The 24,386-nt window shown below is 36.4% G+C and overlaps 1 protein-coding gene across 1 annotated transcript in view; it reads left to right on the top strand.

Annotated features, from left to right (window-relative positions):
• Positions 1-24,386, top strand: part of stk10 (serine/threonine kinase 10) — a 67,521-nt gene extending 43,135 nt beyond the window's left edge. The window contains exons 9-19 of the mRNA XM_067376377.1: positions 66-731; positions 5,964-6,085; positions 7,850-7,973; positions 13,366-13,545; positions 14,067-14,159; positions 14,405-14,534; positions 14,642-14,766; positions 19,852-20,040; positions 20,123-20,248; positions 20,390-20,503; positions 22,911-24,386. Of these exons, the coding sequence (XP_067232478.1) occupies positions 66-731; positions 5,964-6,085; positions 7,850-7,973; positions 13,366-13,545; positions 14,067-14,159; positions 14,405-14,534; positions 14,642-14,766; positions 19,852-20,040; positions 20,123-20,248; positions 20,390-20,503; positions 22,911-23,051 (2,010 nt within the window). The 3' untranslated portion in view covers positions 23,052-24,386. The remainder of the gene's footprint in view (positions 1-65; positions 732-5,963; positions 6,086-7,849; positions 7,974-13,365; positions 13,546-14,066; positions 14,160-14,404; positions 14,535-14,641; positions 14,767-19,851; positions 20,041-20,122; positions 20,249-20,389; positions 20,504-22,910) is intronic.

The following is a 24,386-nucleotide window of genomic DNA, read 5'->3' on the forward strand; positions in this document are numbered from 1 at the left end:
GGTTTATTTTGAAGGAAGTAAATAAAATTGTCATATAAGCCTCATTCTGTCTGTGTTTTTTCTAGGCTCCGGTCAAGGACCCATCAGAAACCAGTGAGACCAGTTTATATGGGGACCATCCCCAAGACACACCTCACACTGAAACTCAAATGGTGATTGAGGAGGAGCTCAGGACCCTCGTGCCCACCGAAACTCCTTTGAAAGAGCAGGAGGACAATCTCAGCGAGTTTCCAGAGGAAGATCATGACAAACCTGAGAGCGAGGCATCAGGCAAGGCCTCCAGCTCCGACTCCGGCATTGAGGATGGAAAAAGCTCGCCCACCTCTGAAGAGGACACCAAAGTGGTCGAGAGCTCTGAACCAGAGCTTCCTTTACTGAGGACAGCAGATCCTTCAGAGTCATCAGAATCTTCTTCTGACACCATGGACCAGCCCTCAGCGGTGTCAGAGAAACCAGAGGAACCGGATAAAGAAGCTCACAGTGGAGTAATGCCTAACCAGCAACCATGTACCATGCTGGATCAAACCGAGTCCAAAGAGCCGGACAATCGTGTGTCTGTGGTGAGCGACAGGTCCTCTTTGGGTGGTGAGGATGCAGAAAGCTTGGTTCCTCACACAAATGGCAGATTATCAAAACGATACTCCGATGTGGGTAGTGAAAACATGGACATCAGCCTGAACATGTCAGGTCATATGTCTGTCAACAAGGACTTGGGCACCATCACTTTATGGGTAAGTCTTTGTTTAAGATGTGTTTACATGACGCTGATTCGATCATTCAAACACTGCAATCGTCACTCATGCAAGCAAGCACTGATTTTTCTTCAAATTTTGGCTTTTGCCGGTGACCTCCATTAACTCGAGTGGAAAATCAGGGCTGAATTCATGTAGTGTGTGGGTGGCATTAGACGCACTGAAAAATTTAGTATCAAGTCCTGGGTGATCACTATGTTTTAATAGAGATTACTGGACGATATGCCCGATTTATATGAAAACATCTTTACACACACTCGGGGGGGTGTTTACACGACACCGGTTTAAACTAAAAACAGAAACTGTTGTTAAGTAAATTTACATCTGGATCATTACTCAAACTCAATGCTTAAATGTGCATTTCCAAGAGACAAAACTTGTAATATTATCAGCAACTGTACTTTTTAAATACAAGGCGTCATTATTGTTTTCTTTCATACTTATTATTATTCTTCTGGACAAAACTTTAGCACGTAACTCTTCCTGCACCGTTTGTCGTAGACCCATGAATGAGGTGTCAAATCGACCGGCTTATTCAGGAGAGATGTGCTGTGATTTTTGTAAGTGATCAGACTAACGATGTTTGCACAGTGGATGAAAAAGCAGGCAAAAAAATCCCATAGACTTACATTGACAAATGTTCGTGAATTTGAATCTCAACTGTAAAATTCACACATACAAACACACACACATACATGCAGGGTCTTAGGAACACTTTCTCTCTCTCTCTCATTCTTGAACTCTCTCTCACACTCAGTTGATCTTATCAGCCAATAAGTAATGACCTAAAATCTTCATAGCAACACCCTAGCAACCACTCCATAGATTTCTATTGAAAAGGATGAGAGGAATATCACTGGATCAGAACATTGTAGAGACAAGGAGTTTGGCTCTTTTGACTCAGACTGGAAAGTATTCTTCACATATCACCCTGGCAACTGTCTAGCCACACCCCAGCAACCATTTAGGGCACCCTAGCAACGTGTGTAATGAAATGAATAAGCCGTATCTCAGTATCAGAATATTGTAGAGACATGTTGGTGGAGTCTTTTGACTCCAGCTGTCAGCAGGCTTTATGCATTTGTATGTATTGTCCCTAACAACCATTTAGAGCACCCTAGCAACCGTATAACATCATGAATATGGTCAGAACATTATACAGATTTATGGTTTGGCTCTGGTTTCGCGTCTGCCTAGTGCTGAGTTTTGCCACAGCAAGCACCACTCACATTTACTTCAGAAAATTTACATTTCTAGTTTAATGATTGTTACTGCCTCAAAACCCAACCCTCTTCTTATTCAAGCAAACCATAGAAACCATCTGTAGAAAGGGGTGGTACAGGTGACACTGCTCTTAAATGTTAGTCTGGAGTGCTGCATTCAACACTAATGACACTAATACTCTCACTTCCGCTCTCATTCACTGTGTGGTCCTCTGTTTACTGTCTCTACTCAGTTGGGCCACAGTAGAACAGAGCCCTTCTTATGAGAGCTAGTGAAACGTTCTGGAACGTGGCGCAGCTTTGGGCGGGTTGCACACACAGTAGTACAGTGAAGGTACAGAGCTCAAACAGGGTGTGGACCTTGTCAAACAGAGCCGAGCCTGTCTGCAGACACCACCAGAAACCTCTCCCATCCAAATATCCCTTACTGCATCGTGCCTGAACTCTCTCTGTACTGTTAGGTGGAGGGATGTATATATATTTAAAGTGTGCATCTGAACCTTTGATGTCTTGTGTATCTCCAAAGCCCCATCAGAATGGCTCAAGTACCCCTTCATTAGCACCAAACCAGAAATGTGTTGGACTTTGATTAGCATGGTCACAATTACGAAGATTCACTAAAAAAATAAAAACTATAAGTAGTTCTTAAAAGATGGAACGGACAATTTTAGATTTATAGATTGCTTTCCAAAGTATCTTGGGGAAAGTCCTTGGAAAAGAGCTTGGCCAAGCGACAGCCCTGTAATTTTTTGACAACCCTACAATTTAAGCTGTAATTTTTATTTTATAGGTTTAACAAAGCAAAATCTTGCCAAACAAAGGAAGTGTTTCCAGGTATCCCTGAAGCCTGCTAAAGTAGTAAAGTCAAACTTATTTGTGTAGTGCTTTTGATAATACACATTATTCCAAAGTCATGTTAATGTTTATAGTATTTTAACAACATCTTCATGCCGTTTAATCACATTCAGCAGATTAGAGCTGGGTGAGAATGTATGCTCATTTTTGCGACGATACAAGCTCAGTTGAGATGTTTGAGTAAACTGCATGCATGCGGATGAATTTGGATATGCTATATATCCAACTTTGTATATAGAGCTCTGTGATAATATAGTTTACATTTTGCAATGATTTAAACAATGACACAGTTGAGATTTGCTACAATGTATAAATCGCTTTATGTGAGTTTACTGTATGAATGCGGGTAAAGAATGTACTATATATCCAACTTTTAATATATGGCTGATAATATAGTTTACATTTTGTGATGGTTAACATAAAGTACTGCCTGGGGTAAACATACCTCTGAAAATTCAGCTTTTCCATCAACAGAAATAATTTACATTTTAAAATGAATTGGTTAATTTGAATTGTAATTATTATTTCCCAAAATTAATGTATTTGGGTCATTGACGAATAAGGTTTTTAAAAGTGTACGTTTTTGAAGTTTTATCAAGTGTTAATAATGAGATTATGTGGTTTTAATAATCAATTAACACTGCTTTTGTCTTTTTTTTACAAGATGGACAACATTTTTACCAAAAAAGTAATTCGGTTTAACCAAAATTTTTGTCACTTCTGGTTATACTGAATGACGATATTTTCAAAAAATGCTAACAGGCTGATATCTAGCTAGCAAAACATTTTAGATTTAGTACAAGTTTTTAAAATATTACAACATTTTCCATGTTTTATAGTGGTTGCACCGAATGACCTGATGTTTTCACTTGCGTATGAGCAAGTGAAATTTTTCAAATAGTTAAAGAGAGATAGTTACTTTGCTTCATGACCATGTGGTCCTTTGCAGGTGTCTAAATGATGTCACATGATACTGACCGCATGACTTGATCCAAAATGGTCTCTTTATATTGGTTACTCCGAATGACATCAATGAAATAAATTTTTCCGGACATTCTTTCTCATAACAAAGCAACAACTTTTACACATTATTTTAATAGCATTTTGCACTTTGTTGGTATATGATGTTATAAAATTATGCCAGAATAATAATAATAATAATAATAATAATAAAAACTTTTATTACATTTTAAGATATTTTAATCACAAATTATGTATTATGGCTGTATTGGCTTTTGGACGGTTAAGCTGAATGACCTTTTGAGACTTCAAAATCCTTAAAATACCTTTTGCAAAATATAATTAAAACCTTTGGGATTCAATAAAAGAGATCTAGTTCTACCACCTTACATACTTTGGATGTCATATCTTTGTTTTTTTAGTTATTAAGGCCTTTGGACATAAAAAAAAAAATGACCCGTCACGTCACTGACCCATTTACTGTATTTTGATCAAATGAATGCAGCCTTGGTGAACATAAAAGACTTTTGACCCCAAACTTTTGAATGGTGTTGTATTCAACTCTAATGCCAAATAAAGACGTGCCAGCAACATGATTTCTAGTTCTACATCTTTGGTATGCTAGATGTTATAATATGAAAATCATTATGTCTCATCTCATAAAAAAATATACTATTTGAGCTGTAAAGTTGTCTAAATCATCTAGATACAGTACATGAACATTTTTGTAGCCCCATAGACTGTCACTGGGAGTGTATCTGCCATTCCCAGAACTGGTTTTGAACCCGGAACATTTCTTTAAATGAAGTCATTCATTTGTTGCATATTTCAAGCAGCACGTCTGTGACGCTCATGTCAGATTTTCCATCCATTTCTCCCAAATGCTCTTTGTCTCTGATCCATTCAGTATTGTGCATCAGTCACTATGTGATGATTGTTGGGTCGGCCATCGCTGGCGTTCTGTTCTTTGTTTAGGGCACCAGAGAACAGCCTCATTTCTCATGTCTGACGTTTTTCCAGCATGATTCAGAAGTTTAACTCTCTCTTGTCTTTTAGTTTTGATGCTGCAGAATCAAAAAAGTTCAACAATGATTTGAGCAAATACTTGTGCATGCACACTGCATAGTATCGAGACCTGTGGCTTTACTGCAGCAAAACCACATCAAAGGATGGGCGAGATTAGCACGTTCAGCTTCAAACAGCAGGGTTCGACTCGCAACAGACTCATTTTCAAGTGTACGGCGTAAAAACTCGTGGCCGACAGAGGATGTGACTGTGTACTCAGCTGCGTTAAATACACACAGGTCTTAGTGTTGTTTGCTGACAAGTGACGACATTTATATAACAAGATTCAATAAAATATGATTTCAGCAGTGTCTGAATAAATTAAATGAATTCAGTGGCTTAAGGCACTGAAAGTACAACGCGTCCAAATATTTGACTCTTATATTAGTTTAAGTAAGTTACAGTCTGTTTGCCACAATGGATACGTTCTGTGAGATTCACCCTCATGATCTCTCAATCTGCTCTACATGTTCACGTTCTGCTCATGAACTGCTGACACTTCCTGTCAGAACTGGCTTTACAGGATAACAGCAATCTTACGGCTTCCTGTTCATACCGTCTGTCTCTGTTTCTCATTTCTTCTTTCTTTCTCCAGTCCACCCATTCATTTTGCTTCTAGTTCTCTCAGTCCTAGTTCCTTCCAATGTCGTCTTCTGTAAAACTCCCATCCACAGTTCCCTTAAATCTTGCTACCACACCCATCACAGTTTCTGTTTCTTAGTTTCTCACTTTTTTTTCTTTTCAATTCACATTTTATGGCTTTTCATGATGCATATCGTTTCAAAGCAGCTTTACAGGGAATGCATGTCAACATCACAATTTAGAGAATCTGGTATCGGAGGTGACTGTCCAATGTATGTGGTTTCAGAAATGCACATATAATCATGCATGCAAAGTAATAATTTAGGCAATTTAATTTACAATCACTGTTAGCAGTTTAATTGAAGGTAAATGCAATGAGCTCCTGGAAATAATGAATTACATATTAACAATAATTAGGATATATAGTAATTTGGGAATGTGCATGTTGATCCAGATGATTGCGTGAAGGATTGTACGGCGATAGAAGATAGGTTCATTTCCATTAATTTATTTATTTTTTTAACAGGACTCCAAGAAGACGCTCAAACGCACCCGTAAGTTCTTGGTTGATGGTGTCGAGGTGAGCATCACCACCTCCAAAATCATCACGGATGATGAGAAGAAAGACGAGGAAATGAGGTTCCTCAGGCAAGTCTGCGCCATCACTCTCTTTAATCAAGCTCTTTACAAAAAAATAAAAAATTCATCAATTACTTGGAAGACTTGTGTTCATCTTCAGAACACAAATGAAGATATTTTTAATGAAATCTGAGAGATTTGACAGTCCACACACTTTGTCCCTTCAAAAAGAGATTGTAAAACTAATATGAATCCATATGAACTAAATCAGGCGGTTTAGTTGGCATGATCGCTTTATATGATGAACATGCATTCATTCAGATATAAACATTGACTTGCTTGACACGTGAGATCAAACCTCATTGGTTCTTGAGAAAGCTCAAATGCGCTGCGCAGCACACAAGAATGAACCTCATTGGTTCTTAACAGAAGCTCAAATGTGATGCGTAACACACAAGAATGAACCTCATTGGTTCCCACGTCAAGCAAACATGCTTGAGCTTCTGTTTACCGTATCTGATGTGAGTGATGATAAATGTTTATATGTGAATAAAAGTCAAATAGGTAGTTGCGTAGCTGTCAATGGAAGGACAGAAATCTCTTTAAAATATCTTCATTAGTGTTTCGAAAATTAACGAAAGTCTTACAGGTTTGGGACGACATGAGGGTGAGTAAATGATGACCTTTTATTTTTTTTATTTTTGGTGAACTAACCTTTTAAGAGGAAAAAGCTTTTCCTACTTGATCTTAAATCACGGCTGAGTAAACAGACTATTTTAGGTCTCTGGTCCAAGACCTTGTCCTTTCCCAATGGGACATTAATACACAAGGGAAGCTTTGTGTACAGCCAGAGGAAGTGGGCCGCTTTTAAAGGACAAATCAAGAGTTCAAATCTCCCTTTAACAGATCTATCATCTGAATTCTTGTGAACTTTTCAATCTAGCCTTTTCTCTTGAAACACCTCAGCTGGTGGTAGTAGATTATATACTGAGTGTTTCCCACAACACACACTGCACACGTCTGCACCAATAAACAATGCCACTTCTGCCATCTAGTGATGGGATAGTGCCCTTGCATGAGCACAGCTTCACTTGGCCAGTCATATTTTACCCCAAAATCAAAATAAGAACTCAATCTTCTTAATAATAGATTTAGCCTTCCTTAAGCCAAATGTAATTTATTTATGTCTTTTGGTTTCGTGATGAAATATGACTGGGACGTGTTTTTGACAAGCTTGAAATCTACCCCTACATAAAATATCTTTGTGGAACATTCCTCTGGTCTTTGGCTGTCAGTGAAGTCATGCAATGAATGAGGTGGGGGCGTTTTTCCCATGAATCCTCTGTAGTGCTGTCTGTGGGCCGTGACAGTGGAAGAACAGACTATTGCTGCATTCTAGACATTCTTTGGTTGGCGGGAGACTTCACATGTTTAGCTTAAAGGGATAGTCCACCCAGAAATGAAAATTGAGTCATCATTTACTCACCCTGAACACAAAAGAAGATGTTTTGAAGAATGTTGGTAATGCCCATTGACTTCCATTGTGTGTACGAAAAACAACAACAAAACAAAAAAATATCTTTTATGTAAAGAAAGTCAAAGGATTTTGGAAATTGCAAATTACAAAAATCTTGAATGATTCCTTAAATGTTTATGTTAGTGGTCTCAAACTCAATTCCTGGAGGTCCAGTAGAGTTTAGCTCCAACCCTAATTAAAAACATTAATTCTTTAGGATTACTAGAAACTTCCAAGCAGGTGAGTTGAGGCTGCTTGGAGCTGTGAGTTTGAGACCACTGGTTTATGTAAATGTCTGCTTTCATTCATACACATAGGCGTCAGGAGCTTCGAGATCTGCGTCTGCTGCAGAAAGAGCAGCATCGCGCTCAGGCCGTGCTCAACTTGAAGCTGAAAGATCAGCGGGAACAGATGCAGCGCAGATTCGACCAGGAGATGAATGTAAGTGTCATTGATCTCCACCACCCACAGCAGTGGCCTTCATCTTTCTCTCAGCAGAAAGTGGCTAATGCAGCTTTACGCAAAACATACTGCATGTTTGTTATTGTGCAGTCAGTTTAACTTCAATTAGACACAGTTAAGACATCACAAGTGATGATGAAAAAATAACTAATCGATATCACCATACTTCCCCTTGTTGATTAATCACAGTGTAACAGTTCCAGCGTGTTTTCACTGTTACTGGCTGATTATAGTTAATTTGCAATTATCTTCCTGGTCACCAGGGGGCGACGGCCTCAGGTCAGGGCGTTAGAACGCCCATATAAGCAAGAGCTAGTGATGTAAGCGGGAGTCCTTTAAGTCATGTGGTAGCTCAACTCAGCAGATCACTCAGTTTTTTTTTTTTAAAAAGAGGGGTTTGAGTTAAAGGCACAATATGTAAGATTTTTAGATTTAAAATATTAAAAAAAACAAAAAAAAAACACATATATTTTGTTGACTTAACAAAATATATATATATATATATATATTTTGTTTTGTACTTACATTATTCAGAATGTTTCCAAGAATGTTTAAATCCAGTGAAATAAGCCATTTTAATTAGGACTCGGACCATGTCCGTGCGTCGCTTATCAATAACATCATACCCGCGTTATCTTAGATTTACGGTTTTATTTTGTAGAAACCATGGAAACACCAAAGACTTTATTATATTATGTGTTTTATTAGACAAGGGAACAACTGTTTGGATACATTCATCGACAGAAAACTAATCTTGTTAGCTCAACAGTGTTTAAATCTTGTTTTCTTGATTTACTGCGAGTACCATGTTTTACCATGACTATATCGATCTAGCTTACTTCAGTGGGCAACAAGTGTCTCATAGCAGCCGGCGAACGAACGCAGAGTAGCACTATAACAACTTTCAACCGGGTGTGCCTCATGCGTCCTGAAAAGTGAAGCAGCGTGCTCTTTGATCGCCCCCCCTGGTGGCTAGATGCAGTACAGGTCATAAACCCCGCCCTCTCCGTGTAAACGAACGGGACTTGAGTCAAAATAAAAAATAAATGACACTTCCAATAAAATTTTCCGAAAGATGTTTTTTCTCATTTAAGGTAGTTATCACTCTGATATATATTCAGTTGTGCATTTTTGTGATAAGTTTGATTTTAGCTAACAATTTGATGCTATAGAAATGGGGCGTGTTGTCATGATTCACAGTTGATTGACAGCTTCTCTGAGGACTGTCGGAGCTTTGAGGGGGGATTGAAGATATATAACTAACTGTTAATTTTCAATTTCTGTGTTATTTGACTCTGACAAAATGAGTTGTTCAGCAGTAAACTGTACTAACTGACCTACAGGATCTGACGGATCACTGAGTATTTCTCGGTAACGTTACATGTGTGCTTTATAAGCCAATTAATAAATGTTATTAGTTAAGATAACACGCCTAACGTTAACCATGATGGGAAAAAGCAGGTGATCGTTATCTGGCAGTTACTAATTATTTTTATGGGTATAAAATAATAATTAGCAGGACAAAACTAATGATAGCCTACTGTAATTAATTATAGAGCACTGTCTACAGCAGTGGTCACCAACCTTTTTAAGCCCAAGATCCCTGACCTCGACCTTTTTGAAAGACAAGATCTACTTGATAGAAAAAGACAGCCCAGATTGTATTTAGTATTTTTTTCATGGCCAATGTAGATTCTGATTTATTTATTTATTTATTTATTTTTACAAGCAAATTGGCCGATTCTGATACAGATATTCATTATTAATATTATTATAATAAACAAAAATCAATTTCAAATTGGGAACCACTGCTTTTTGATCACAATCCAAACAAAGATACTACTCACGTTGCATGAGCAGTTATTTTTTTTTTGTTTTAATTAGATTTAATTTCTGGATTTAAAGCAGAAACAGAACAGTCTGACTTAATCTTTGTGAAACTGTAATTTACAATTATGCTACATACACAAAAAAGCATGAAACAAAAACGTAAATTCAACAGCAGGTGGCGCTTATGGAGCAGCAGTAATACAGTGTTTCCTTGGTTACCGCTGTAAACAATACTGAAATGCGCTAATAATTAGCTACTATATTCTAAGGTAAGAGGAAAATAAAATGCCATTGCCATCGAAATCTTTCTGAAGACTGATCTCCTTTTAAAGATGCATTCTTATAAGCCCTCACCCAAATTCAATATTTATATTTTCTTCCTATATTTTTAGCATCGTGAACAGTGAGCTGATCTGCCTGCTACAGAATTGTCTCCTCTTTGCGTCCGTCTTCAGCGTCTCTGGCCTCTTGTTAACGGCCGTTTACAGACTCAGAAATGATGTGGGCTATTTACCTTCATCTGTCTGTCCCAGTAGCTCCCAAAAATAAAATAAATACAAAAATACAGTACAAAGACTGGAGATATTTCTGTTATTTTCGCGAGCTACTGGAACAGTGATAAAGATCGATCGCGATCGACGGGTTGGCGACCACTGGTCTACAGCAATCGATCTCCTGTAACGTTAGTTCAACTTTATTTAAAATGACAGGACCATTTCTGACATTTTAGAGTTGTTTCTAGTGGCATATTATTGAGAATTCGCTGTTTCAAAAATATTATTGCTCTAGAAACAAAATATTATTTTACAGGTAGAATTTTATATTGTGTATAATTTATATATTTAAAATACATCAGTTACGATATGTTGTTTTGACCTATCCCAATATATTGTAGTTATCACTAGTAATTTATTTGAAAACGGACAATGTACATTAATAAACATTCAAATAGATGTAAATTCCTCTTTGCCAGATGTAATGAAGCCATCGTTTAAGCCAAATGAAAAAGCAAGGAGAAAAAGAAAAATATAATAAACAACAGATAATAAAACAAATAGGTGATCTGATCTAATGACGCAGTCGTCTGGGCGGAAGTTGGATACCGCGCCTCCGCCTCCGGGCTCCACTGACGATTCCTTCTGCGCATGCCCAGGCCCAGGAATGCCCAGGCTGACGTTATTGCGTAACATGTCAACGCCCATCGTCATACGTTTTACGTTCAGTTCATTACAATGGAAGGAAGGGCGTTGCGTCATACATCTTTTTTTTTTTTACAGTCTATGCTTTCAACACGCAATCGTAACTAATATGATAAACAGCGCTGCTTTACCCCACATACACTTGACTGGAAGAAGCAAAAGCAGTGGCTGTGGCATAATAAAAGTTCTCGAGACGTGTGTCGCGCTCGTCTCTCATTAGCAGTCGCTCCAGCAGCCTCGTTTCTCCTTTCACAGCACTCAGCCCTGCTCTGCTTCATACTACAGTGACGTTAATAAATCTTTAATTCATTTGCTCAACCATGAATATTATTTCTGCCCGAGTCCCATCGGATTCTTTTCCCCTGGCTGTAGACATGAAGACAACACCTCCCATGATTCATCAAGCTACGCTTTTTTTTTTTTTTTGAATAAGCGACCTCTAGTGGCAAACAATTACATATTGTGCCTTTAAGCCCAAAGTATACTTCGTTTTTAGTCGAACGCACAGCCTTGCAAAGTATACTTCACTTGACTCGTACGCATACACAGGCGTATGACGCATGTGCAGTTTTGATCAAACTCTCGCCACGAGTTACAACCCATGTAAATATCTTGTAATAATCTTGTAATTAGGGATGTCCAGATCCGATCACGTGATCGGAAATCAGGCCCGATCACGTGGTTTCAGACTCGATCGGAATCGGACGTTACCTCCCGATCAGGACTCGGATATATATGTATTAGGGGTGCAACATTTCTCCACTTACGGTTCGGTACGCACTTGCACCCGGTCCATCTCGAATGACGACGCATCTATTGGTTAATATGGTTTGTTTAAAATGGCAACGTGGAAAACAGACAGACAGAGTTCAGATAATGTATGTTTCAGTCGATTGATGTGCAAAACGTTACAACAAGGATAACGTTAATCAAAAAGCGTGGACAAAACAGTCACTCTTTGTAAACTGTTAACTGCGAGTGCCGTCTGCTCTAATGTCCAGTCGCCGTCATCACCCGGGTGAGACCTGAACAGCACACATTGCTATCTGTGTTTAAACTAACTCATTTAAGCCTTGCTGATTTAAACCTTCAAGAACAAGACGCGAAAGAGAATCTCGCACGCTGTGAGAAGATTTGTGTGCGCTCATCCGAAGCGCACACACGCTTATTCCAGTCAGCGCCAGTTCTCTTTCAAGTCTTGCGCTTCAGCGGCCAAATTCATACAAAAATTATGTCAACATGCCCGTCTTGTTGAGTATCCTAGCAAACATAGTCAGTTATGTCTTAAGTGAACGTATATTAGTCGAGAAAGACAGCGCATGTGGAGCAGTATGTACTGGATCGTGCATGTCTTAAAGGGAAAAAAACTATTCCTGCTGCCTGTTTTTAATGTTAAATCAAACAACAAATAACAAAGAAATCACTCACTGCTCTTGACTGAATAGTTTTTGTAACTTCAATAATGATTAATCTTTATTTATTTTATACAGTAAAGATAATATGCAGTGTTATTTTATGTTTGATTACTTTATCCATTTTCTGTATGTGAAAACTACTGTTAGATACCTGAAAAACCTGAAAAGCACTGTTCCTGGATCCTGGATCAGTTTTTTCGCTCTTCTTTATTCTTTTTTATGTATTATAGAAGTATCGGATCGGGACTCTGTATCGGTAGATACTCAAAATCAAATGACTCGGACTTGAGGGCAAAAAAACGTGATCGGGACATCCCTACTTGTAATGTATTGTTTCATGCTAGAGTTGTACAGATGATGGTACTTTCTAACCTCTTCACGCAATCTCTCGTATATGTAGGCCTCCATTGTCGCTGTAGCTTGCATGCGTTCTGTCGGTGCTGTTTATGCAGTTTTTTTTCGACTACCTTGTGAATCTACGTCCGCAGGGCATGACTGCCACCTTGTGTATAAACTGATTACTGCAAAAAAAAAAAAATTGCATATGCGACTTGCGGGTACAAAAATCCGGCGGTGCTCGTAGAGTATGTGCACACTCTTCCGATGACGAAATTCAAGTCACGCGCAGTGTACGCTGACCCTCGCGTATGCATAAAAAGTGAAGTATACTTTAGGCTTTAATGCTCAACTTGTATACCTTCTTGTGCTCTTTAATTGAGGAACAGTGTGTTAGTAATGTGTTACTGTTAGTTAAATCGCCAACAGCCTTGAGGCATGTTTTGATACTTGCAATTGTCAAATACTAGTCACTTGCAGGCGGTATTAGGAATAGGGGCTTTCTCGTTCTTGTAATATTACACTCTTTATGCACTTATGTAAAATGTTAATAAATAGTGCTGATATATTGGTCTGCGGCTGTGCTCACAGGCCAAGAAAAAATACTTCGACACGGAGCTGGAGACCCTGGAGAAACAGCAGAAACAGACCATAGAGAGAATGGAGATGGAGCACACCGTACGGCTGCGGGACGAGGGTAAACGCATTCGTGCTGAACAAGAAAAAGCCTACAACAAGTTCATGGACCAGATGAAACACAAGAAGAAAGAGGTGAATGAGTTATATATTTTTAAGCTCTTACAGTGGCCCCAAAATGTACACTTAATTCACACTCAATGTCAATGATTTACTAAACTTCTTTTGTTTCACTAACCTGTAAATAACAAATTAATATGTTATTGGTAATTAAATACATTTTCATTGTAGTTATGAAATAAATGAATTCATATATTTTGATGTGAATAATATTCTAGAACTTTACTAATTTTAATCTAATAATCATTTTTTGTATGTTCATCTAGAAACAATATGGTTGATTTTTATGCAGGTTGAGTTTTGAATAAAATTGTTTCAAAGCAGCTTCACAGTGATAATAGGACAATTAATTGACAGATTGTTTTGGCTTTACAGCAGCTCTAATTATTATTGAGCTAAAGTAGGTTTTTGATTGAATCAAAAAAATTTTATTATTAACTTACTTAATGGCCGCTTTAATGTTCCTACTGAACATTTCGATTTGTTTTATATTCTCAAGTTTGAAATAAAACACTCTTTTCTTCATTTGGTCTCAGGTCAAACAAGAAGTGGAGAAGCTGCCCAGGAGTCAGAGGAAAGACAGTCTGAAGGTCAAAATGAGCAACTTTCAACAGATGAAATTAAATGAGGTTTGTTTAAGACGTGGCTCTCTGAAGAAAAACACATCTACACGTTTGAGCAATTTTAACCTTTTATCAAAAACAATTATCCATTTCAATGCCCAATTCATATAGTAGGAATTGACCAATGTTTAATCAGCCTTGTCCATTGGCCTTGAAGTTTGCAAGCAAAACATGATTACTGGAAAGAGCATCAGCATCTCTTTGTGTTAAAAAGTTTTCAGTATTATACTTTCCGGCTCTTCTTTGTACAGGAAGAGAAGTTCCTTGCAGATCAGAGGGATCATCTTGACTCGACTCTGAAGAGCATCATTTCTGAAAATAAGCGGGAAATCTCAGAGACGGAGCGTCAGTGCCTCCTCAAAAAACAAGCTCTGCTTAGAGGTATAAATGCACGCAGACTATTTTGATTAGTATGAAAATGATTGAGAATATGACTTCCATGTTTAAGATTTTATGTTTACAACCCAAGTGCTCTTTTCATCTGTCAGAACGAGAGTCCACTATTTGGGACATGGAAGAGAAGAACTTGCACGAGAGACACCAGCTCCTCAAACAGCAGCTGAAGGACCAGTATTTCCTGCAGAGACACCAGCTCCTCAAGAAACACGAGAAGGTCTGCTTACACTGAAGTCTTTTAGTGTGTGAATAATTCTTCATTCTTACTACTTTTCCACTGCAGTGGACAGTGCGACAGACAGGAATGGGGAACATTTGCACTTCCTGTGCGGACAGTTTTGTCGATTTTAATGGGAGTATTAAAGTTTCAGGGTTCCCATGGTCATAGAAAACCTGGAAATATCATAAAATTTAAAATTGTGTTGTCCAGGCCTAAAAAAAAAAGAAAACTAAAGATATGATTCGGAATATCATAAGAATATTCAGAATATTCATAAAAACTATAATAGTATACAGTAGAAATAATATATACCTGAGGCTCTACTAGCTGGAAATACATACATTCTAAAACTGAACTACAACTAAAACTAACTTGAACTTGTTCATGTATCAGTCTAAAGCAGGGGTACTCAACAGGCGGCTCGCGGGCCGCATCCGGCCCGTCAGCATTAAATTTGTGTCCCGCATCATGCTACATATAAATGTATTTTTATTATAATTTGCGTTCAAAATTAGCGTGAATATTACTTAGTTTTTTTACACGTACACTAGGGTAGGCGTACAGTGCGTGTGACGCTGTAATCATCAGCAGAGAACGCGTTTAGTGTACATGCGCAGCACAGTTTTTCTAACAGCAAAGAACAATATAAACTGAAGGCACTTTGCAAGCGCACATTGAATAGTTTTTGCACTAATTTAGTTTGTCCACAAGGTGTCAGCACCGAAACGGGCTGTTGTTTCAGTCTGAAAAGAAACGGAGAAGACAGAACAAGAGTAACAAAAAACACAATAGCCGACCGTGTTGAAGAGCGCTCGTTTGAGGGGATTAAAAGATACCAGCAACTCTAATTTTAAACAAGTACAAAGACATTTTATTGTAACTATTTGAGCTAAAAAGACTAGACAAGCATGAATCTCTCTAGTGCGCATGTGTCGAGCACTTGTGTTCGTGAACGCCATCAAAGGCTCGAGACTGTGTGCGCAAGTAAAAAACAAAGTAACCTTATTTTTCCATGATGAAATGCAGGTGACATTCCTCAAACTTTGCAGCATGAAAAACAAACCTTTTATTCTTAATGTCAATGTGTTATTAACAGAAAGCAAGCAGAGAGCGCTCCCATTACGTCACATCATTGAGCTCACGGAGAATATCTTATTTATCATGTTTACAACGTTGGTTATAGTTAGGTAATTCATGAGATTGTGATTGATTGAACATAAAAAAAAAAAAAATTGGATTCTGACCAAATTATAATTTAGGTAATAATAATACAAATAATAAAACATTTACTCTCTGATTATAAATAGGTGTTATAAAAAGTGTTAAAAAGGTGCAATGGAGTATAAAAAGACTATAAAAAAGTTCAAATTTCTTGTGAAAACAATGCAGACATTTCAAATGAATAAGGATTTCTTTTCATCAGTTCTTGTTTCTCTTTATACATTTGTACATTAAGAATACAGCCAGACAAGCTATTAATCCTTTTTTAAAATGCCATTTATCATGTGCAGTGACACTTCAAAAAGGACACCATACTATTAAGACTTAGCTAGATAATAAACTGCACTTTTTGTAAATAAACTGTAAAACTACAAATATTGTCTTAAGTAGGCCTAAAAAAAATCTTACAATTCAAGTTATAATTTGTGGCCCTTCATGTTTCATTTGGTTGAAATGCGGCCGTCTTGGCCTCTGAGCTTGAGTACCCCTGGTCTAAAGGATTAATTTGCAAATTGGCCTGAATATTAATGATTTTTCAAAATCCTTCTCAGTTATTACAAATACAAGAAAAAAAACAAAAAAAAAAACATGCTTTTTTTATTTATTTATTTTTTGGTCAAAAAGCATTTGTACCTTTGTACCATGTCCAGGTTTTGGAAGCTTGTTTCTGCCATTGAAATAAAAAAAAAATAAAAAAGTTAATTGCAACTTTTTATCTCACAATTATGGGATATAAAATCATAATTCCTAGAAAAATAAGTCAGAATTGTGAGTTCTAAACTCAGAATTGTCTTTTTTTTTCTCACACCTGTGAGTTTAAAACTCGTCATATCAGTCCGTTAAAAAAGGGTCCATTCCGAGTTTATAACTCAGTTCTGACTTTTGTTCTTGTAATTCCAAGTTTATAACTGGCAATTCTGACTTTTTTCTTGTAATTCCAAGATTATAACTCGCTATTCTGACTTTTCTTGTAATTCCGAGATTATAGCTTGCTATTCTGACTTTTTTTCTTGTAATTCCGAGTTTATAATTGGCTATTCTGACTTTTTTCTTGTAATTCCAAGATTATAGCTCGCTATTCTGACTTTTTTCTTGTAATTCCAAGTTTATAATTGGCTATTCTGACTTTTTTTCTTGTAATTCCAAGTTTATAACTGGCAATTCTGACTTTTTTCTTGTAATTCCAAGATTATAACTGGCAATTCTGACTTTTTTTCTTGTAATTCCAAGATTATAGCTCACAATTCTGACTTTTTTCTTGTAATTCCAAGTTTATAACTGGCAATTCTGACTTTTCTTGTAATTTCGAGATTATAGCTTGCTATTCTGACTTTTTTCTTGTAATTCCAAGTTTATAACTGGCAATTCTGACTTTTCTTGTAATTTCGAGATTATAGCTTGCTATTCTGACTTTTGTCTTGTAATTCCAAGTTTATAATTGGCTATTCTGACTTTTTTTCTTGTAATTCCAAGTTTATAACTGGCAATTCTGACTTTTTTCTTGTAATTCCAAGTTTATAACTGGCAATTCTGACTTTTTTTCTTGTAATTCCAAGTTTATAACTGGCAATTCTGACTTTTTTTCTTGTAATTCCAAGATTATAGCTCACAATTCTGACTTTTTTCTTGTAATTCCAAGTTTATAACTGGCAATTCTGACTTTTCTTGTAATTTCGAGATTATAGCTTGCTATTCTGAATTTTCTTGTAATTCCGAGTTTATAACTCGCAATTCTGACTTTTTTCTTGTAATTCCGATATTATAACTCGCAATTCTGACTTTTGTTCTTGTAATTCCAAGTTTATAACTGGCAATTCTGACTTTTTCTTGTAATTTCAAGTTTATAACTCGCTATTCTGACTTTTCTTGTAATTCCGAGATTATAGTTTGCTATTCTGACTTTTTTCTTGTAATTCCAAGATTATAGCTCGCTATTCTGACTTTTCTTGTAATTCCGAGTTTATAATTGGCTATTCTGACTTTTTTCTTGTAATTCCAAGATTATAGCTCGCTATTCTGACTTTTTTTCTTGTAATTCCAAGATTATAGCTCACAATTCTGACTTTTTTCTTGTAATTCCAAGTTTATAACTGGCAATTCTGATTTTTCTTGTAATTTCGAGATTATAGCTTTCTATTCTGACTTTTTTTCTTGTAATTCCGAGTTTATAACTCGCAATTCTGACTTTTTTCTTGTAATTCCGATATTATAACTCGCAATTCTGACTTTTGTTCTTGTAATTCCAAGTTTATAACTGGCAATTCTGACTTTTTTCTTGTAATTCCAAGTTTATAACTCGCTATTCTGACTTTTCTTGTAATTCCGAGATTATAGTTTGCTATTCTGACTTTTTTCTTGTAATTCCAAGATTATAGCTCGCTATTCTGACTTTTCTTGTAATTCCGAGTTTATAATTGGCTATTCTGACTTTTTTCTTGTAATTCCAAGATTATAGCTCGCTATTCTGACTTTTCTTGTAATTCCGAGTTTATAATTGGCTATTCTGACTTTTTTCTTGTAATTCCAAGATTATAGCTCGCTATTCTGACACTTTTTCTTGTAATTCCAAGTTTATAATTGGCTATTCTGACTTTTTTCTTGTAATTCCAAGATTATAGCTCGCAATTCTGACTTTTTTTCTTGTAATTCCAAGTTTATAACTGGCAATTCTGACTTTTTTCTTGTAATTCCAAGATTATAACTGGCAATTCTGACTTTTTTTCTTGTAATTCAAAGATTATAGCTCGCAATTCTGACTTTTGTTCTTGTAATTCCAAGTTTATAATTGGCTATTCTGACTTTTTTCTTGTAATTCCAAGATTATAGCTCGCTATTCTGACTTTTTTTCTTGTAATTCCAAGATTATAGCTCGCAATTCTGACTTTTGTTCTTGTAATTCCAAGTTTATAATTGGCTATTCTGACTTTTTTCTTGTAATTCCAAGATTATAGCTCGCTATTCTGACTTTTTTTCTTGTAATTCCAAGTTTATAACTGGCAATTCTGACTTTTTTCTTGTAATTCCAAGATTATAACTGGCAATTCTGACTTTTTTTCTTGTAATTCCAAGATTATAGCTCACAATTCTGACTTTTTTCTTGTAATTCCAAGTTTATAACTGGCAATTCTGACTTTTCTTGTAATTTCGAGATTATAGCTTGCTATTCTGACTTTTTTTCTTGTAATTCCGATATTATAACTCGCAATTCTGACTTTTGTTCTTGTAATTCCAAGTTTATAACTCTCTATTCTGACATTTTTCTTGTAATTCCGAGTTTATAGCTCGCAATTCTGACTTTTTTCTTGTAATTCTGAGTTTATAACTCGCAATTCTTACTTGTTTCCTGTAATCCTGAGTTTATAACTCGCAATTCTGATTTTTTTTCTTGTAATACTGAGTTTTTAGCTTGCAGTTTTGACTTTTTTCTTGCAACTCTGAGTTTATAACTCAAAATTCTCACTCAGTTTATAACTCGCAATTCGCAATTCTTAATCCCCCCCACAACCCCTTTTATAGCTCACAATTTTGTTTCTTAGAATTTCAGGATATAAACTTGATATTGCAAAGAAAAAAAAAAGAGATAAAAAGTCACTATCTTTTTTTATTGTTTTTTTATTCCATGACAGAAACAAGCTTCCATACTATATAGATTAGTTTTGCAGTTTACTTTTTTTTAAAAAAATGTGACACACACTTTAGCCTGGCATTAGCAGTTCCTGGTTCAAAGACATTGGGTAAAAGTGACACATTTTTTTCAATGGAAGTGTGTGGAATGGGCTTCTGCCCCCTGTTGGTGAAAGAGGGTACTGTACATTAGTGCTCTGACACTGACCCATGTCTGGATGGTATGTGGTGTTTCAGGAACAGGAGCAGATGCAGTGCTACAACCAGCGCATGATTGAGCTCCTCAAAGCTCGACAGCAGCAGGAGAAGAACAGGCTGCCCAAGATCCAGCGCAGCGAAGGCAAAACACGAATGGTCATGTTCAAGAAGAGCCTGAAAATTAACTCCACCGGAAGCTCAGCGGAAGACCGTGAAAAGATCAAGCAGGTAAAGCGTGTCTCTGTGACCTCTCGTTCTCTGACGGTCCGTGTGCGCGTCCTCCTTTCTGAGGCTTCTCTCTCGTGTTCAGTTCACCAGGCTGGAGGAGAAGAGGCAGAAGGCCGAGCGATTGCACCAGCAGCAGAAACATGAGAACCAGATGAGGGAGATGATTAACCAGTGTGAGGGGAACAGCAGAGAACTGCAGCAGCTGCAGGTGACGTACACACAGGGCACCACGAGTCCCACTCAGGACGCCCTGCATCATTATGCTAGTTTTTGAGGCGTTTTTGTGTGAATAGTTCATTTTTCACAGAGTGCATTGAATCATGTCTGACTGTGTGAATGTCTTCTGCAGAATGAGAAATGTCACCTGCTAATAGAAAATGAAACGCAGCGTCTGAAGTCACTGGATGAGCAACACAACCAGCAGCTGAAGGAGTGGAGAGAACACCTCAAGCCCAGGAAGAAGGTCTGGAGTTCACTTTTACTTACCCTCTTACTCTTTTGGACACTGAAAACTGAATGTCTGAAAACTCTGGTTCGTAATTCACCCGAAATCTAAAAATAAATAAAAATAAAACCAACTTAAATTGAACATTCAAAAGTTTGGGGGTGGAAACATATTTGAGTCGCTTATGTTCACCATGGCTGGCTGCACTTATTTGATGGAAAACAGAGTAAAAATAGCTGTTTTCTGTTTTAATATTTGGCTTGTCATGATTTTCAATTAATTGCGGGTGTGTCTCATACGTTCTGAAAAGTGAAGCTGCGGGCTCTTTGATCGCCCCCTGGAGGCTGGATGCAGTACAGGTCATAAACCCCGCCCTCTCAATGCAGTCGAATGAGACTTCAGTGAAAACTTAAAAATAAATTCTGCTTCAAATAAAACTTTCTGAAAGATGGTTTTGGTCATTTAAGGTAGTGATATATATTCAATTGTTCGTTTTTGTGATGATTTAGATTTTAGCTAGCAATTTGATGGTATAAAAACGGGGCGTGTCGTCATGATTCGAAGTTGATTGACAGCTTGTCTGAGGACTGTCGGAGCTTCGAGGGAAGATTGAAGATGTATTAACTAACTGTTAATTTTCGATTTCTTTGTTATTTAACACCAACAAAATGAGTTGTTCAGCAGCAAACTGTACTAACCGACCTACAGGATCTGACGGATCACTGAACATTTTTCTGTAACATTAAATGTGGCGTTATAAGCTAATTAATAAATGTTATTAGTTAAGATAACACAACTAATGTTAACCATGTCGGGAAAAAGCAGGTGATCGTTATCTGGCAGTTACTTATTATTTTTATGGGTATAAAATAATAATTAGCAGGACAAAACTAATGATAGCCTACTGTAATTACAGCAATCGATCTCCTGTAACGTTAGTTGAACTTGATTTAAAATGGCAGGACCGTTTCTGACGATTTAGAGTTGATTCTAGTGGCATATTATATTGATTTTATCTACTGAATTTGCTGTTTCAAAAATATTATTGCTCTAGAAACAGAATAGCCTATTATTTTATATGTAGACTTTTAAATTGTGTATAATTTTTATAGTCTATTTAAAATACATGAATGATGACGCAGTCGTCTGGGCGGAAGTTTGATATCGCGACTCCGCCTCCGGCTCCACTGACGATTCCTTCTGCGCATGCCCAGGCTCCAAACTTTTTTTTTTGACGTATTGCGTAACGTGTCAGCGCCCATTCATCAGCCCATTTTGGCTTCAGTTCAATACAATGGAAGGAAGCGGCGTCGCGTCGTCCATCTTTTTTTACAGTCTATGATTAATTGTGTGATTGTCTTTTTTTTTATTTAATCACAATTATTTGAGTTAACCACGATAATAGTGCAGTTTAAATTTCAATCATATTTTGCCATTCAAATAAGGGAAATGTAGCTGAAGAGTGTTTGAAGATTAGACCCGTCTGTTCTGGAGTGAATACAAAAGTTTACAATTAAGGGATCATGTGGTTAATGGTCAAAAAAACACTGGTCATTTAACATTGTTGGTCTAATGGTGTTTACAAAATGAAGGCTTGTAGGTTTAATCAGACTGCATTATTATATTATATTATATTATATTATATTATATTATATTATATTATATTATATTATATTATATTATATTATATTATATTATATTATATTATATTATAAAAGTTTTCTGTACTCCAATTAAAGATGAACAAAAAGAAAAATATTTTAACTTTTTTTAACGATATATCCTGTCAATCAAAAGAGAGCAGGAAAATGCACTGAATTTGGGCTTTGTATAAAGAAAATGCCAAGAAACCAGTTTGATGTTCAATATTAGTAGTAATTATATGAATTAATAACATTCACAAAGTTAATAAATATTAAATTAATCTTCAGAATTTAGTTAATGTGTTAATATTAATTTGAGTAGTGTGTTTGTTTATAACTGATACCAGTTACGCTGAAACAAGTTGGAGAGAATAAAGTTTTTATTTGCATTTCTTTCAAAATACAATAATTAAAAATATAATGATTAATTATAATGAAACTGTCATTCGTTTAAAAGGAGGTATAAAAGGCAAAATCCACAAACTTGGTATCAGCAGATATCACTCTGAATAATCGGCTATATCAGTGCATCTCTAACAGTAATGTGGAGCAATTTTACTCAATAATTGATCTTTTTATTACACAAATTATATCAACTTAACTTAATAGGTTAATACAACAAATTCTACAATTATGCAAACAACAAAAAAAACTATTTAAATAATATATCATTGTTTTTACAGTAATGAGAGTCCTTAATAGTCAGTTATCGGCAAAATCTCAGCCGATTACTGGAAGCGCTGTGGAGTCAAAGTCTGATTGATGGCTGCTTCCTCCCTCAGGTTCTGGAGGATGAACTGACCCTGAAGAAGAAAGAGCAGGAGCTTTTCTTCAGGATTAGCGAAGATTCCGAGTGTCTGAACGTCGGCTCACCCAACAAACTCACCAAGTTCCTTCCGTACGTCGATTCCTCCACCACATGAGCTCCTGCATCAGACTCGCATCCAGCTCCACACCAAGTATTTTAGCTTTTTATTTTTGTAGGTGATACACAAAGAAACATTTTCTGGAGGCATAATCAGATAAATGCACAAGAATCACATGATGCTGAAGGGAAAGCAGCGCAAAGCCAAAGATCCATTAAACTGAGACTAACAACACACACACAGACAGATTCATCAGTGTCTTTATACATGATTTAAGAACATCACTTGAAATGGCATTCAGATACCACTTCATTCATTTAACAGCAGGTTCAGTGCTAGATATCTGCTCAACATCGATGGAAGATGCTTTGATGCGTTTATTTTGTATCATGAACCGTGTCATTAGAACAACTAGTTCATTTTCCACTCACGTCTGAAGGACTTAAAAGCTACTGTTGTAATTTTATCTTCAAGTTAGCAAAAAGTGTATTGCCAAACATTGTACAAACCTCGCATATTCTTATATATTTTTATTTTTTCTATGATCATTTAATATATATATATTGAAACTTTATCACTTTTCTTTTATAACCGATTTCGACCTTGTATAAATGTTTAAATGCTGAAAAAAAGGTATTTGTTTTAATTTTTTGAACTTGCTTCACATTTTTTTCTTTACTAAAGTGAAGAGTTCATTTTAATTGGTACATTTAAGTTATTTTACTCGTTCGTCGGATGATTTTGTTGTTTTATGTACTAGACAACAACTAATTTGCCACTTTTATTATTCTGCAATGTTCACCAAAATGTGAGTTATACTCTGCCACGAACTGTCAGTGGCTCATTTACTGTAAACGCGTCACACTGGATGAGACGGGACGTGTGATCCCGGCAGCGCCAAAACTCCAGACATCGGGGATGAGATATTTGTTTACGCTAAAAAGGAGACACTTGTTTTCTTGTTTAGTTTATTGTTGAGTGTTTTGTCTGTCGCTGTTTAAAGCACTGTCACCTAACTCAAGTGCAATATGTTGTATTCAGATTTTATACACGTGTTATTTTCCATTCTTTAGCCATTTGAAGGATTTGTTTTTCCAAAACTAGTAGTGTGTCTGACAATAGGGTACTTGGATTTTACACTTTTTTTTTTTTTAAATGCACAATGTTGATCTTTTATTTTTGAGTCTGTAACTCTGTGTAACCAAAGGTTCAGTTGATGATGCCTCTCCTGATGTAAGAAACTGTCGTCCTGCAAGAGTATATATATATAATAAATGAGATGTTTATTATTCATCCTTGGAGTTCTTTCTGTTGTCATCATTTTCTTTGAGTATTTGGTATTAGAAATAACTTTTGTGGGATACTTGTTGTATATCTGTGGTAATCGTGCCG

The sequence above is a fragment of the Chanodichthys erythropterus genome, chromosome 22 (assembly GCF_024489055.1).
Source record: "Chanodichthys erythropterus isolate Z2021 chromosome 22, ASM2448905v1, whole genome shotgun sequence".
Classification (NCBI taxonomy): domain Eukaryota; kingdom Metazoa; phylum Chordata; class Actinopteri; order Cypriniformes; family Xenocyprididae; genus Chanodichthys; species Chanodichthys erythropterus.